Below are 17,315 nucleotides of genomic sequence, written 5' to 3'. Positions count from 1 at the left end.
AGACTTTAGATCCAACTTTTTCAAAATGGGAACTTTTGGTATCTTTTTTTTTTAATTTAGTTTTGAATTAATTTTTTCGGAGAAAAATACAAAAAAAAAGCTTAGATAATAAACTCTACGAAATTTTCCCCTTTTTCGAGAGAAACCGTTATTATTACTTGTTATTAATTATTATTTACGTTATTATTACTCGTTATTAATTACCGTTATTAACACTCAAGGTTTCAAAACCTATTTTCACATATTTTTTAGAAATTTTCTAAACTCAAATTAACTACAAGTTTGTAAAATATTTAAACGCCAGAGAAGAAACTAAGAAATAATTTGAAACATTTTTTTTTGAATCCTTGAATGCTAACTGTAACAAACATTAATCTTGCTCATTATAATCGCAGATTGATTGATTTTCTAGTTTTTTCCGGAAAATTAATTCAGGTCAAGTTTTGAAAGTGTTATGGCTATTTGAAATTTGAAAAGCCATTTCTTTGTAATTCATAACTTTTTTGGGTGGGAAAAAACAAGTTGAAAAAGTTCTGAGAAACGTTCATCATGGGGTAAAAAAAGATGAATAACTTTTGACCAGATGGAAAGGCGTCGGGTTCAAAAGTGATCGATTTGGCATGGAATACCCCACATAAAAATTACGGAACACTCAAAAAAAAATCTATATCGCTATTTTTCTACGGAAATTTTACCGAAAGGACACGTCATTGATATTCAGTATTTCTCCCTGTTCAGATGCAGGATAATGAAGATAATGAAGACTCACGCATAGCACAGCACTCGTTTTCCGGGCAACTATTCGTACTGGAGCAGAACCCTCTAGGAAGCCATAAATCCTCATGTATTGCACCAGCCAATGCAGAATAACATCCAACAACAGCGACCAAAAGCAAGACTTTTCTTAATCCCATGACGATCTTCAACTGTAACCAAGAAAGAACACTAAAAAAAAAATTACCAAGTAAAAAAAATTGTTTTTAAAGTAACTAACGAAATTACTGAACAGTCGCAATAATTTATTAGAATAAAAGTGGAAACAATTATCTTTCAACGAATGAGAGATTTACAGGTCAAGCTGAAGGGATCGTCTGTACTCATGATCGTTGGAAATTAAATTTATTCTCGATTACTCTATACTATTTCATGTCAAGTGGTGCAGAAGTTGTTCGATAAATTTGACGTATTGCACGATGCCACATAAACACAAATGTGATTCCGAGTGCTACAGATTGAATTGAATAAATTTATTCTATAACGATTTAGGTCCTGGTACTCCAATGTACTATTTTGTTTCGAATTTTCTAACTATGTCATTAAGAGTATATTTATTCATTTGAACTACCTATTTGTTAAGAAACGGTAAATTGGCGTGAATTTAATGCAAACTTTATACAAATCTTCCGGTACAATCACTGCAAGAACTGGAAAAGCTACCGAAATTTTTTCGTCACAACAAATTCACTAACAAATTGCAAATTTGATTCGAACTTGATTTAAATTTGAGGAAAACATATTCAGAAATCATTGGAGGGATTTCTCGTGTTTTTTAAATTTAAATTACTGTTATATCTTGGAAAAAACTTGTTCTTCGTGAAGACGCTGTCCTTGTCATCATCATGATAATTGCGATTTAACGATACGGAAAATCGACTGTTTGTGTTTTTGATCGGCAAATGAATAAATTATTCAAATTCTAGGGACTATTTTGTGAATGAGACTTACGTAATCCAATGAAAATATGCCAACAGGATTTATTGTAATCTTCGATGTCGATCTTCCGAACTCCGTTTGACTTCTGACAATCGGCAGGTTCTTCGCCGTTTTTATAATTACGCGCCATTGAATCGGGCGCTGACTGTGTTCACCTCCTTAACCTTAATCTATCATAAAAACAGCTGTGCTAACGATTGAAACATCCGGGTTTTTGCACGTATACCTCTAGGATATTAAGAAATGTCTCGGGAATTAATAAATCACATGCAACGCGTGTCCAAACTCCTTCAACCAATTAAGACCATCCCGAAGGATGGAGCGGTCAAGGGTGTCAATGCCTCAAAGAGCTACCAGGTAGGTTTCTAGTTTTGGAATACATCCAAGAAATTGGCACCCTCTTGATAATATTTTTAAAAGAGAACGAGTCCTGATAACCGATTTAATAGAACGATTTTTTTAACTTTTCTCAACCTGCCCCGTTCCAAACTAAATATCTTATTTCAAAGTCCGAAAGAAAAACTTCAAAACAAAAGAAAAATAATTGAAATCAACTCTGCCGATTTCGAGTTATTATTCATTAAGTAAACGTAATTTTAAAGACCTTCCAATTTATTATATATTTTTAACGACATTCATTGCAAGTTCATTCAAGATTGAAAAATGAAATTTCTCTGAGTACAGGTTGGGAATGTAGCGATAGTTTTAACGAGATTGCCCTCCTATTTCCGGTAAGTCCTGCAGTCATTTGAATATTTAATAATTGATTTTAGTTGATGATCGACATGGGCATTATCCGACAGTCTCTTCCTGGTATGTACACACTGCTACCATTGGGTAATCGGGCACTTGACAAGCTCAAACGAATCGTTAATACTGCAATGGAGAGCATTGGAGCTCAAAAAATCGTTCTGCCGAATTTAACTGACTCTCGATTATGGAAGAAGACTGGTCGCTTGAATGAAATGGGTGACGAGTTGTTTCTCGTAAAAGACAGGCACAAGCAGCGTTATGTATTAAGCCCTGTAAGTAATCACGTGTTTCATCCTCTTTCTGTTTCATTAACCAAGGTAAATAGACCGGTGTAGCAAGTAAAAAAAAACGTATCATATTTTTGAATTAAAAGTTCCTTCAATTTCTGTACGACGATGTCCACGAGTTGTCGTTGATATAATCTGTGAAAATTCATTGATTTTTTAAATATCCCTGTCCCAGATGATAATTTAAACAATGAAATTTGTTCCTCTCCTCACTACTCAATTGATTATAGATCATCGATTTTTTTATTAAACTGATCAGACGCATGCTTCACGTGTAACAGTTACTTCGCACGTAATTCAATTTAGTTTTCAATTTAGTCTTCAATTTCGTTTGACGTCGATAAAAAAATTAATTTCAGATATCTGTTGTATAAGTCGTGTTTCCTTTTTGCTATTTCAAACTACATATTCGACGAGCTGGTTTAGGAAAATATATGAGTGTTTGCGATGACAGCCAAACTTATGAATTTTATTTAAATAGAATGACTATTTGTGAAAACGAAACACGTGAAATTCGATACACGATCGTTGATACACTGTCATTAACACCTGATCAAATCTATGGAGTTGAAAATATCCGACGGTTCTCTACACAACTCATTGAGACCTTGAAACTACTGTGTGGTGAAAAATAAAGAAATACTCTAATAACTCTATAAATAACGCGACTAAATCAGATACAACTGATTTCATTTTAAATGACAAGAAATGTTCGGTAAACTGGTATACCAATTTTTCTATTGAATTTGTTTTTTTGAAAGTTGGAATTCCGATAAATCTCGCAAATCCGAATCCATTCATTATGCAAATTTGATTCAGTAGACAGTAGAGAGTTTAACACATTGATTTAGTCGATAGATAAGATTTTGAGGACTATCTCTAGATTTAAAAGAGACCATTGTCTGCATAGCATTTTTGTTAAAACTCTTTTTGGCGAAGAACTGAGGTTTTCGGATGGCGGCGGGAATTGTGTGAGGTGATGTTCTGATGGGGATGTAATGGGGATGTAATGAAAGAACGTGAGGAAATTTGGCATCAAGGGTTGCCGATTTACTAAATGTCTCTGAGAGAAGATTAAGAATGTAATTGATGCGAAGTTTTTTGATGGTACGATCATTTTCATGTATTTTCTCTACAGTTTTGTGATTCTTTCTAAAAGTTTAAGAAAAACACGAAAAAATATTCGCACCACCTCGAAACTTCGTAAGTAATGACGAAACGCAAAAACGTTATATTTATTCGCGTCAATCCCATAATAAGTTTGCGAAAAAACTGAAAAAACGTTAATTTTGGGTACATATGGGTGCAGAACATTCTTAAATTACAATATTTACACTAATTAGATAATTTCCTGATATTTGTTGAATGTCTGTTTGTCTGATCGACCCATTAATGTACTGGGCGGATGTGCCAGATAATTAACTGATATTAGCTGATCAAAAAATTGTGAATTCAACCGAATAGCTGACCTGGGTGATTGACGCGTCAGTTTGACTATTAACTACGTGCCTCTTCACTAGGGCGTTTGAACGACTACTATTAACGATAAGATACTATCATTCCCATTGGATACCCGGCACAATAATACTCTAATTATTTTCTTTTATTTGAATGCCGATTACCGTTGACTCCGGAGTTTTAGATTCTTACTGAGGACTTTCGATTTGTCGCGGCGATCAAAACCTTGAAACGCCTAGTTGCATTTCCAGTGGACTCTCAGCTCTCAATCCACTCTGCAAAAGATGTCTTGTGACAAAATTTCACAATCTCTCTTAAATTCAGAGATATGCCTCAAAAACTTCAATAAAATGGAATCGGAATAACGTAATACGAGTTGCAAACCTAAACACTTGTTCAAGTGAATGAAAATTAGAAAAAAATGCTTGCTCGATGCTTTATTAACTTGAATTAAAAAAATATTTGATTGTTCAAGAGTTTATCATGGACAATTGAGTGAAAAATCGTCATCGAAGAAAGAACAAAAAAGAGACCTTGGAGATACTGTGAAATTCGATCGTTCCAGACCTACGAGGAGTCAATAACGAGTCTAGTCGCCGACGTGAAGCCTCAGAAGAGTCACTTGCCTCTGTTGTTGTACCAAATATCGAACAAATGGAGGGACGAGATGAAGCCCAGACTGGGATTATTCAGGGGACGAGAATTCGTCATGAAAGATCTTTACTCCTTCGACGCCTCTGCAAAATCCGCAGGGAGGACTTATGAGGATGTCGCCCGAGCCTATAGGGGAATTCTCGATCACATCGGTGTGCCCTATTCCATCGTGCAAGGGGACACTGGAATCATGGGAGGAATCATCTCCCACGAGTATCATTATCTCGCTGATATTGGAGAGGACACCGTTGTATCGTGTAATGCCTGCAATTTCCAGGTGAATTCTGTAATTTTCCAGGGAGAGACGTGTAAAAATTGCGGAGGAGAAGTATCCAAAAAATCTGCTATCGAGGTAATTTTTTTTTACCACCTAATAGAAATTAATCTTTGCATTTTTTTTTATCACTAACTACCAATTAGACGTACCTTGTGCGTTTATAATCATCATATGGGGACTCATGCTAAAAAAATATACTCGATAAATAAAATTTATAGCAATGCATTTAATATGGTTAATGAAAGTAAATAACTAATACATTCACTTTAGTTGATAAAATTAAATTTTTTAATATATATATATATATACTCAAATTTAGAAATATTTTACATAATATATACGTGTCTCCATTCAATTAATTTCAATATCTCCCTTTATTTTGGCAACCTTTTAGAATTGTTCACCTTATTTTATTATTATTATTATTTTTTCTTTTATTATTTTGTTTCCCCTGGCAGAAGATTGAATATTTTTTTTTAGATCGGCCACACTTTTCTGTTGGGCACAAAATACTCAGAAGTGCTGCAAGCAACTGTGCACACCCAGGGGTCAGAAATTCCTCTGGTGATGGGTTGCTATGGTCTGGGCCTGACTAGACTACTGGCAGCATCTCTGGAGATATTGTCCACGAATGAAGACCTTAGGTGGCCAAAAGCCCTGGCTCCCTACACCGTCTGCATCATTCCACCCAAGGAGAACAGTAAGGAGTCCCCTGCAGCTCACTTTGCCTATGAAATTGCAGAGAACTTGATGGAGAGGAATATCGATGTGATTTTTGATGACAGAACGCATCTGACTATTGGCAGGAGAATGCTTGATGCCAGAAGAACTGGCTATCCTTACGTTGTAGTCGTCGGGAGGTCTGCCGTGCAGGAAACCCCTTTGTTTGAGTTTCATGATGTCAATGAAGGAGAGAGAGAAGACGTTAGTTTAGATCGATTGTACAATTTCTTTGAGAATTCAGCATCTGGCAGAACAACACGATCACAAATTGCTGTTTAAAATCAGGAATTAAGATATCATGTTTTTTTATTGGATTGAAAAATCTTTAGAGAATTAAAAAAATTTCATAATATGAAAATATAAGGATAGAGGATAAATTAATGACTATTGCTTTGTTATTGAAAAATACGTCAATGTTTATTTTCCTACTAATGTCTTTTTTTTTTACTTTTTGCTTTCGAATGGAGGAAAGAAGCATTGTCATAGTTGAAATTGAAGTTTTGTATTTTTTGAGTTATGTCGATCGATTGTACCTCAAAAAAATTAGAAAATCCAATTGTTATTTGGGGAATTTATCTTTCAAATCTCATCTCCCATTGGGCCTTAATGCATCAGTGGAATGGACTGCTTTTTTTTCTCATATGTAAATACTGTCAAGTCCTGGCCGCCGATCTAAATTAAAATTCCATTCATTTATCAGTTTAGTTAATTTCCAAGTTGCTTCAAAAATTATTTCTTCCATAATAACTGAAGGAAAAATATTATGAAATACTTCGATGACGTATCGATGTATAGGAAAGATTGGGGCCCTTCGCCGAATATCCGACTTCAGTTGAATTTGATCAGATCTTGAAATGATAGATTCAATCTTATACGGATGAAATTAATTACCATAGCCATGTTTATTGATATAATTGTTATTACGGCTTTCTTTATTTATTCCACATTCATACGATTAGGTGAAAAGCAAATATTTGAATACAATTGTCGATAAGATTTCATCGAAATTTCCAAATGAAAGCGTAATTACTCACTTTTCTCAATTGAAATAAGAGTCGTAGAAAGAAAAAATATGAATATGATTTTGTTATTGCAAAAAAATGGGTTTTTACAGTTTCCATAAAAATTAAACATTGATTTTTCCATTATCATACTGACCATCCCTCAATTTTTCTCATTTCCTCTTGATAAAATCCGGTAATGAGAACAAAAACTATTAATCTTCTACCATTATTTTAAACATAAAAAGATGACTTAGAAAGTTGCTTAAAATATTGCAAAATTAATGATTCCCTTATCATATTGTATTTCATAAAATGGAAATAGCGAAATAGTTATTTTCCTTATTCGTATAGTGCAATAAAAAGGAAAACGAGAAAATACATTAGTTCAATATAATAAAAAACATTGATCTTGCAATGATGTTTTTTACTAACCACTGAGACTGATTGATGTGAAAATGATTCTAAATTAACAAATCACGTCTGAACTTTGACTTTCACTCTGTGATATGCATTGCTGAGCAATCCTCGGAGATTCCAAATATTATTAAAGCTCTCTGGCTGGACATTGTAAGAGGAGTCAACAGCTTTAGCCCATATCTCCACCTCAGAGGCATTGGGATCCACTGGAATGTCTCCACTCCAGATACTCCATGCCCAATGCCGTCCCTCCTTCGCCTGTGGATCGTGCTGAATGTGCTCCGCCACGTGCCAAGTCTTCCCTTCATCTGCTGTGAGGTCGACACGAATTATCTTATTTCCTCCACCTGACCAAGCATATCCTGAAATTGCAGAACAAATATGCGCTGCTTAAATATTGTGATGTAATCACACACTGTGATACACCTGAGTGAAGAGATCACTTCGATAAATTTAATACCTCTTCCAGATAACTCTTGCAAGACTAAAATAAACACACTTGCAATTGAGTTTACATTACGAAATCGCGCAATAAAGTCTTAATAAAACAAATAGTTTGTTCTTAAACACAGATTTTTGTCATACATCTCTCTCGTTAATTTATTCTCAAATTGAAATTAGTGTTGATTTAGCAGAAAACGTATTGATTAAATGGTGAAATATGAAAAGACGTCGTTCATAGCTGATTGTATTTCTTATAAGAAAAAACATCTCAATATTTCCTCCTACAATCAATTCCTTTCGATTTCAGGCATGTACGCATCTATCGAACGTAAACTTGGCTTTCAATTTCATCTTTTTAGCGACAAATATTTTCACATCTGGAAGTTTAATTTTATCGCGTAAAACACTCCAATAATTATAAAAAAAAAGTAATCAAAAATATTCAGTTGATATCAGTAGCATGATTGACAGCCCATTTTGATTATATGTTGTTAGTGTAACGTTTAGGGTGTAGGTTTAACCCGTGGATTAAACTTATGTAAAGTTTTTCTTTTTTGAAGAGAATAAAAAAGAACTAAAAGTTCAATTCAAAGTCTTATTATTGTCTGTTTCTGACTTGACCGATAACTTGTTTATCATTTTTTTATAATCATTGTAGTGCAACTCAATTTGAAACCTAAATTTAGAAATATTTTACACTAACAAGATAAAGTTCGAAAAAACGAAAATTATCTCATTGAACCACATTCCGCCTGCAAAAGGAAATTTCAGCTCGCTGATTACCTTTGACGTTGAGTTTTCCATTTTTCAGTCGAACAGTTTCCCCAGGTGAAATATTGCAGATAGCAGAAGTCACAGGCATATCCTGGATGGCAGGGGCTTTTGAAAAATCAACAGTGTCCCAGTCAGTGCTGGGAGAAAAGCTCTTGTAATCCCCCCGTTGGAATTGGGAGGGACTCTCCTCCTTTGAAATGATGATTCTCGCCAACCACTTTACATTTCTAACACCAACAACTCCGGGAACTATCACTCGGACAGGGAAACCGTGGTCTCGAGGGAGGGGTTCGCCATTCATTTCATACGCAAGGATTACGTCTGCCTTGGGGTCAAGAGCCCTCCTGATCGGGATGCTGGCCCCGAAGGGCACTCCAGAAGGGTCCAAGTCTAGGCCCTCGAACTGCACGTGGGCCCAGTCGTCCTCGTTGATCCCCAGGTCTGACAAAACATCGGAGAGACGAGCCCCCGACCATGAGGCGTTCCCAACTGCCCCCACGTTCCAACTCAGTCCTCGTAATGGTTTTACCTAGAATTTTCATTTTTCATTTGACTTTCCCTTTAAAAATAAAACTTACACCGTTCCCCGTATGAAAAGAATTTATTGACAAGTCTTGCTTTTTCTCTAAGAAATTTTATTCTCTATTAAAATTCTGCGAAAAATCTGTATGAATTTTTTGCTCCAATGCCAAAAAAACAATTTAATTAATTTTTGGTTGCATTACTAAAAATCATCTGTGAAATTCAATTTTTCTGCATAATAATCTCTTAACTACATGACATGTTCGAGATTTATTTAGTGTGTAAGTTTTCTGAATTTTGTATTAAAAAAAATGATAGAATAAATACTCACAGCATTCATTTCAGATCTTCTATTACCCCCACACATAATGGCAGTTGTCACTGTGTATTTTGGATACTTTTTTATTGATTCGAGATTCAAAACTTTTTTCGTGTCCTCTTCAATCGCGATTTCAAGATCATAGTCGTTCGGATCTACTCTTGGAACTGGCAGATGATTTCTCACGTAGAAGAGGTCTCTGCGAAGGATCAATGTGGCCATCAATAATTTGAATTAATTCATTCGATCACTGAAAAGCATGAGAGTAGAAGCTGTACATTAATTTACATTATGTAGGGCGGATTGGTGCAAAATGGACATTCTCCAAATTCATTTGAATATTCATTAATTTCCTAATTGAAAATTTGAAATTGTGGCCGCTCAGTTTTCATTTATCCAAGCACGATCTATATAGCAACGTCTATGTCCTATAGTATTCTATTATTCATATCAGCATTTAATTTAATGCTGCGATTTTTTTTCATGATTCAAATAAAAAAAATTATGCAAAGGACAAAATTGAGAAATCGGGAAAAGAGCGAAAAATTTGACGGCGTCTGTTTTACCCTGCCCGTTTTCCACCGATCTCAACTGTCACAGGAATATTCTATCAAATGGAGTTGACATTTTTAGAATAAGCTAAAGGAGAAATTATGATATTAATTGTTCTGCTGGAAAAATAATTAGTTTTTAGTTTCAGAAGTGTATTTTTTAAAAATATAACCCACAATGGCGTGAGGAAGCTCTCAACCATCATTGAAGCTGGTGGCTCGGCGCAGAAGGGCTTAAGTCCGTTGACCTTGAGAGCCTTATGCCTTTTGGGTTCGTCCCCGTAAGGATCGTACACCTCCTCCTTGGATTGTTCCTCGCCAGTTGTATCGACGTTACCAATTCTCATGGACTCCAACAGACGATGAATCTCCGGGATGTTATGATTAGCGAAGATCAGCCAGAATGGTTCGATCGAGCCTCCAGCTGCCATCATGATCTTTCCTGATCCTCCAGGATGCTGAGAAACAAATCTTGTGATGTCGTACACCCCATCCTTGTAGTAAACCCAGATCCCGTCCTTCTCATTATCATGTTTCCCTATCTCCTCGATAGTGTAGTTCTTCAATCCATCTTTGTGCACTCCAGGAATATTTTCCAACGCGTACACTTGGCTTTTTCCTGATCTGAAATAGTAGTAAACCCCCAGAGATCCTCCAGCAATCAAAAAAGCTCCACAGTATCTCAAAAATTTTGGAACATTTGTTTTAGAATTCTCTGATTTCTGTCGTTCTCTGTTCCACCACCGGTTATGCGTGGGATCACTCGTAATTGTCCTGAGAAATTTTTGGGCTCTGAAAACACAAATAGATTAATCAATTTAGTATCAAGGCGATAAAACCATCTAGTTTGTTTTCACTTTTCCTCTGTTTTCAATGAATATCACATAATTTAGGACTCGTATGGAAATTTTTATCATGATCATTTTTGTAGAGATAACTCAAAGTGATGAAAAAGGTTGAATGTTATTGAAATGATGAAATCGAATATTTTCTCTGTCAGGTCATCAATAATATTATGGATTCTCGAGGCATAATAAATCGATAATTAAGGACCCAGTAATGCTTTCCATCTGCAAATTATTATACTCCTCTCATCCATCAAAAGGCTATTGACCCTCGCCACAAGGTATTACAGAAGTTAAAATACAAAACATATTTCTACCAATAAAATTTAATTCATTCCACAAACTAATTTGAAAGAAAAATTTAAAAGCAGATTTTATGGAGAGGTTCTGATATGCATTTAAGGCCCGAATGAACTGTCCGAAAAAGATAACTTACTCCAAAATTGGGACTTCCAATTACTCCGTCAATTAATCGTTTTTTCCGATAATTGTTAGCTAGCGGCTTAGTTGTTGACAACCGCTAGAACACTAGCTAACAATTATTGAAAAAAACGATTAGTTGCCAAAGTAATTAGGAATCCGAATTTCGGAGTAAATTATCTTTTCTAGATAGTCCACCCGAGCCTTAATTAATAAATTTGATTATATAGTCTCAAAACTATGTTTATTTGTAAGAAATGATGACTCTCCTCAGTATAAACTTCTCCAGTTGAATTTATAAATTCGATAGATAGATGGATATTTCTTGATGATACGTGTCAGTTATGCATCCAATTTATAAATGACTTACCTAAAATATTTACACCTGTCTTGAGCTATCCTGGAGATTCTGAGCACCGAGAGCATTATATTGTTTGCCCCAGCTATGCTGTGAGCATATAACCACACCAATCAGAAGAAGAATCCACGAGAACAACAAATCACCAGTTTACCACCTGTACGTTCCAAACTCAGCAACAAAGCTCCACTTTGAAAAATGGAGGGAGTACCATGAATTATTGAACACGACCAATGGCTGATGCTGTCAGAGCACCACTGGTCCCCAAAAATTACGTACGTTTTACGTTTCATTATTCTTATCATCATTATCATAGTCTGTCGTAATCCACATACCAACCACAAGTGTGACAAGTGTGATCTAGTGATTTATGTATAAGAGTACATATTCCATTATATTGGGCATCAATGGCGGTGTGTCATTCTTGTTTTGAGAAAATCGAGGATTATTCCGGTCAACAACCGAGCATAGTGACTTCATGACACGTCAAAAATAGATTATAGCACCGCATTTATAGATACGAGTGTTGATTAAACGTGCACGACCTGGATTATTCAGTAATTTAACTGAACTAGGGATTTTTATAAGGTGAGCTTAATTAATTGCGTTAATAAGTGCAATCAGAATATTCTAACCTAGGAAGTCATTTAGTTAATATTCTTAAGAATCTCATGCATAATCTATTGTGATTTATGCATTTTTCGCGAGTCATTCGAATCTGTATGAGTCCAGAGTTCTTACTGAGTCTTTATAATTACAGGATGAATTCGTCGAGCGAGGTTTGAAGATGATTAATTAGAAGGTGAGGTAAAATGGATTCTAGACTGTTTTTATCAATTATGGTGCCTTATGAGGGAGCCAACCAGAGATTTTTCATTGTTTAGATATCCTACAAGAAAGGGCTTTACATAGTTTGTTCTAAAATCAAGTTTTGCATATCAATTGATCTCCAACAAAACTGGAAAATTGCAATCGTTTTACTTTACCACTTCTCCACTGAAATTATTGTTGAGTTACGAATATTAAAAAATGTCTGAACTGATTGCTCCCGATTGGAAGTTTTGCAATTGATTTTTTTTTTTCGATTTTCTATTTTTGCGGGAAAAAAGATTCAGGGAAATGTGGGTGTGTACGGGTTTTCCCATTTTCAAAAAAAAAGTTGAAGCTAAAAATCGGAAATTTCGTGGAGTAATAGCCATTATGTGGGTGCTCCTCTGGCCGAAATTTAAGATTGATCGGTCAAGAATGTTTCGAGATACACCGATTTCTCTAAAAATCGTTTTTTTAAGAGTATCTCAAAAACTACTTGTTTTATATTTAATATTCTTTGAAAAAACTCCAACGTGTGTTAAACATTTTTTAAAAGTCAAATGTTTGGGATTTCACTGGACTTGAAGATCGTGGAAATCATCAAGTGATAAATGCTGGTCACAACTTCCTTCATATTATCTTTAATAATTTTTCAGATAGAGATGGTGATTAACAGCTGAGGATTCTAAGATAGTTGAGAAATAATGGCAATGAGGAAGCGAAGTGGGTCCGGCTCCAAACGCCAACACAAAGGCAAATTGGTGCCTATCTACGAAAGTCTCTTTGGTGGAGAGGACCTCACACAGTCTCACCCTAATTTCTGGAATGAATTGTTCCTCATCAAACCAATGGTAACGAAGATAAATTGTTAAATTACTTCTATTTCTTCTTGTCCTTGGAGGTTTTGATTTTCGAGACTTTTTGGCGAATTTTCTGGGTATCAGGACTGGGTTTTTTCTCGGGCTTCTCCTCATATTTTATTTTGTGGGGGATAAATTTGTTTTTGAGGAGGAACCAAGCCTCACTCGTCTGGATCCGATATTTTATGCAGTTCAGTTGGAAGAGGCAGACTCGACCGTAGTATTTCGTCATCTCCCAGGAGGGGATTGACTGAAAATCGAGGATGAGGGGATTAGAAGAGGTTGTAAAAGATAAGAGAGTGTTACCTGAATAATTTTGCACATAATCTTGCCAAACGACATGATACATCCTAACCCTTCGGCACTTATGTCATAAGATAACCAAGATTTTAATAGTTCTTCACATGTCAATTGTTATGTAGAAATGCAGTTATTATTTTGATTGAAACTTCAAATATTTTTCGAACTAAAAAATCTCATTTGATTATTAATGAATCGTAAGCATTTTCCTCGGAAAATACAATTCTTTTTTCTTACAATTCCCAGAGCTACTCCAGCTAATCCATTTATTTCTCAATTGTAAATATAAAAAAGAAACTTCATGTGTCGACATATTGTATTTAAAAAAGAATAAAAACAGAGTTAATTAATTTGGAGTTTCTAAATACAAAATAGACAATTCAGTAGCTAATTACTGAAGTGAAATAAATTAAATTTACAATTATACTATATTATCTATAATATTCGAAAAATATTATAAAAGTAATAGCTAATTTTGGAACTGGTATTAAGCTGTAAAAATAGAATCAATGACAGAATATTAGGTGGCATAATTCCTGACTGCAGGTACCTCAAATCGAGATCGAAGTTCTCCGCCTCACGAGCGAGCAGTTGCAGATGTGCAAGTCCAACTTGAATTCCCTGGTTTGTCATTGCGTAGACACTCTGGTGGACGAACACCCTTTTCGAGTTGTGTACGCCCTGCAGACGCTGTCAGCAGTGATCCAGTCAATGTACAAAAAAGCTAGTCAACTGGACAGTGACTTCAACTTAATTGACACCCTCTTCGACACAGCAGACCAGAGAATGACGACTCTGATGCACCACTGCAATAATTTCCTCACAGGTGAATATCCAGACAGTCTAAAAGCTCTGTGCCTCAAGCTCCTGCTGATCATCACGACTGGCATGGACAACCTCAATCAGAATCCCCTCCTGGAGCACGTGATGGTCAACGGTGTCTTCGAGCCTCTAATACAACTCCTCCGCTCAACTGCTTCACGTAATCGACATGGAAACGATGCTGTTCTACTTCTAACTCTCCTAGTCAACTACAGAAAGCACGAGAGCACGAATCCACACATTGTCAAGCTGTCAATCCTCGATGATGAGCTGGCGCTTAATGGATATGGACAAGTCATATCCAGTTCACTTACTGACTTTTGCAGGCTGTTCGTTCAGCAGAAAGCAGAAGTACAAACTTCGTGGCTGTCTTCTCTCACCAGCATGGTGGGGAGCATGTTTATAGGTACAGTGTACAAATAACTCGAGTATTCAGAATCATGACAATTTTTTTTCCAATTATCGTAAATTGACACTTTTTCGATGAGCGAGAATTAATTTAAACTCGGAATATCTTAAGTACGCATGATTCTTCAATATTTGTATTCACGCCCGCGCGTACTATCTATTGAACGTAATTTTTCGGTTGAATTTTATCTTGTTAGCCTAAAATATTTGTAAATTTGAGTTTCAAATTGTGTCACAGAAACTACTTCAATAGTTGTAAAAAAATAATGATAAAAAATAAGAAGAAATAATAAGAAAGAATTGTTGAGAGGTGGCACATCGAAGTGATTGATTGAAAGGGATTTGCCAAGCTTACCGAAAAATCATCAGAAGTTATTGACTGTTAAATGTATTCTTTTCATCCACCATGGTGGCTGGTAAACTGCATATTTTTCTAGTTCCTTGGTGTTAGAAAAAAAAATCTAGATGCACAAAAACCTAACTGTTGATTCTACAACCTTTGTCTTGAATTCTATAAAATTTTTTGTCGAGTCTAGAAATTTATTTTCTACCATCAAGAAATATGATAATAGAAAACAAATTTCTAAATAGAAAAAAACGTTTTGCATATTCAAAAAAAAAATCCTCTACCTATAAGAGAACATTCCCTAAGTTTGGAATCTTCTCTTCTCTTCTTGAAATAACGATTTTTTTTCTAACATGAAGAAACTTTTTCTCTGTGTGCAAGTTCCCATAAAAAAATCCAAACTCCAGGTGAAGAAGAAGCCAACAATCAGCAGGTGCGGGCCAACAACGCGTTGCTGTTAGCCCTGTACGAGGCGACACACCTGAACCGAAATTTCGTAACAACCCTGGCATTCACTCAGAGTGACACATCAGCTCCGCCCTCTCCTAACAACACCCTGGGCCCAAATGCCACTGCTCCAACTCAACCCCCAGACATCATAACACAGCCCTTCAATCTCCTGGCGACGTTCCTGCAGTACTGCTCAATAGTGATGCAGGTGATCAGAACCGAAGCGATTCTGAACAACGTAAAGCTGTGCTTCCTCATCCTGAGTTGCATCGCTGAGGACCAATACGCCAATTCATTGATGCACGATGCAAATCTAGCCTTTAGAGTTCAGCTGCACCGAGTGCCAATGCACCACAGAAAGATCCACGACAAGGCAGCACCAACCCAGCCCCTGGCAGCAACTCTGCTAGATCTCCTCGTCGAATTCATCACTTCACACATGATGAAGAAATTCCCCCTCGAGCTGTACCACCAATGCATTGGTGTCCTCCAGAGACTCCTCTGCTACCAAAAAAGATGTGGAGTGAGGCTGGGATACCACTGGAAAGACCTGTGGACAGCTCTTTTCAATCTTCTGAAATTTCTGACGACCCACGAGGCCCATCTCGTCAAGAAGATGAACGTCTTCCCCCTGGCCATCCAAGTCGTCAACATTCTCAACCTATTCATTACCTATGGGGACACCTTTCTCTCCCTCCCCAGCAGTTACGATGAACTCTTCTACGAGATCATCAGGATGAGACTGATATTCACTAATCTCAACGCCATGGCCCTCCGTTACTCGACGATGGACGCTTACGAGTACAAGGAGCATGCCCTCAAGCTCATGAATTGCCTCGTCAACATGAGAGACATTGTCAACCATTTTCCACCAAAAATCGCTGCGTGGCTTGCTGCTGAGAGCCTCTCTACACCCACTGAACAGCAGATCATGGCCATCATCATCCAGAATTACGATACCCTAGGGCTCAAGCTCCAGGACAACCTCGATCAGTACGAGCGGTACTCCGAGAAACCCAACCACATGGACTTCTTCGAGGAGATGGTGGGTTTTTATAAGAGTAATTTTTCTATTCATTTAATCATTGAAAACAAGATTTTACACTCTTACTAGAATTCTTAGGGAAATGAATCTATTTCCCGACTTTGTGGATCCTGATGGGCCCCTCAGACTAAAACTACAGAATTTAATTCGAAAAAATCCCATGTTTCCATTCGGAAAAAAAACGATTGATATCTAAATTTCGATATTTCTCTTCATTCAGAACATATTATATACCTATTGAGAATTAAAACTAAATTAAATGCACTTATCCCAGTTTATCAATACACTGTAAATATAACTCAATATAACTCGGTAAATTCTAGTGATCTAATTTAAAAGATTATTGGCACAGGTGACTGGAGTAATAATTGACACACGTGCCTCGATAGACCTGAATGCTCTGGACACTCAGGAAATCCTGCAGGAGCTCTCCAACATCTCGTAGTTCAACACCCCATGCTCATCGCCATGGAGATCAGACGAAAGTTTCCAAAATGAAGTCAAGTAAAAACGCCTTCAACGTTTCCAAAAAATATATGTATATTATTCAAGGATATTTAAAAAGAAGAGTGTTCATCGGGGAATGTGATGAACTGATGAATGATATTTTTTAACGAGTGTTCTGCCTAAAAATAAACGCCTTTTGAAAAAAAAAACGATCGAACCAGGTTTCATTTTTACCAGCAATTGGTGGAAAAAGTGATTGACTTGGAGAGTAATATATTTAACGTTGTGTGCACATCTGCCATTAAATT

At 36.3% G+C, this 17,315-nt stretch overlaps 3 protein-coding genes and 1 long non-coding RNA gene across 4 annotated transcripts; 2 read left to right on the top strand and 2 right to left on the bottom strand.

Moving 5' to 3' along the window:
- Positions 1 to 1,944: 1,944 nt before the first annotated feature.
- On the top strand, positions 1,945 to 6,929 carry ProRS-m (prolyl-tRNA synthetase 2-like protein, mitochondrial). The gene is made up of 4 exons (XM_011303028.1): positions 1,945 to 2,070; positions 2,487 to 2,738; positions 4,777 to 5,217; positions 5,623 to 6,929. Exons 1-4 carry the CDS (start codon positions 1,957 to 1,959, stop codon positions 6,142 to 6,144), a joined length of 1,329 nt encoding a protein of 442 aa, XP_011301330.1. The 5' UTR covers positions 1,945 to 1,956; the 3' UTR covers positions 6,145 to 6,929.
- A 43-nt stretch (positions 6,930 to 6,972) lies between these two features.
- On the bottom strand, positions 6,973 to 11,612 carry shop (shopper). The gene is made up of 5 exons (XM_011303025.1): positions 11,532 to 11,612; positions 10,074 to 10,688; positions 9,358 to 9,544; positions 8,514 to 9,033; positions 6,973 to 7,648 (listed from the first exon to the last, which is right to left on the bottom strand). The coding sequence occupies exons 1-5, from the start codon at positions 11,585 to 11,587 to the stop codon at positions 7,344 to 7,346; spliced, it is 1,683 nt and encodes a 560-aa protein (XP_011301327.1). The 5' UTR covers positions 11,588 to 11,612; the 3' UTR covers positions 6,973 to 7,343.
- Positions 11,613 to 12,018: 406 nt separating this feature from the next.
- On the top strand, positions 12,019 to 17,315 carry LOC105265504 (UPF0668 protein C10orf76 homolog). Its single transcript, XM_011303024.1, has 6 exons — positions 12,019 to 12,107; positions 12,280 to 12,321; positions 12,986 to 13,180; positions 14,036 to 14,717; positions 15,473 to 16,560; positions 16,913 to 17,315. The coding sequence occupies exons 3-6, from the start codon at positions 13,034 to 13,036 to the stop codon at positions 17,003 to 17,005; spliced, it is 2,010 nt and encodes a 669-aa protein (XP_011301326.1). The 5' UTR covers positions 12,019 to 12,107; positions 12,280 to 12,321; positions 12,986 to 13,033; the 3' UTR covers positions 17,006 to 17,315.
- On the bottom strand, positions 13,059 to 13,744 carry LOC105265503 (uncharacterized). Its single transcript, XR_892079.1, has 3 exons — positions 13,496 to 13,744; positions 13,207 to 13,439; positions 13,059 to 13,149 (listed from the first exon to the last, which is right to left on the bottom strand). It is a non-coding gene; the product is annotated as an uncharacterized lncRNA (long non-coding RNA).

The sequence above is a fragment of the Fopius arisanus genome, unplaced genomic scaffold (genome assembly GCF_000806365.1).
Source record: "Fopius arisanus strain USDA-PBARC FA_bdor unplaced genomic scaffold, ASM80636v1 scaffold00030, whole genome shotgun sequence".
NCBI lineage: Eukaryota > Metazoa > Arthropoda > Insecta > Hymenoptera > Braconidae > Fopius > Fopius arisanus.
This window is presented reverse-complemented; position numbering and strand designations above follow the sequence as displayed.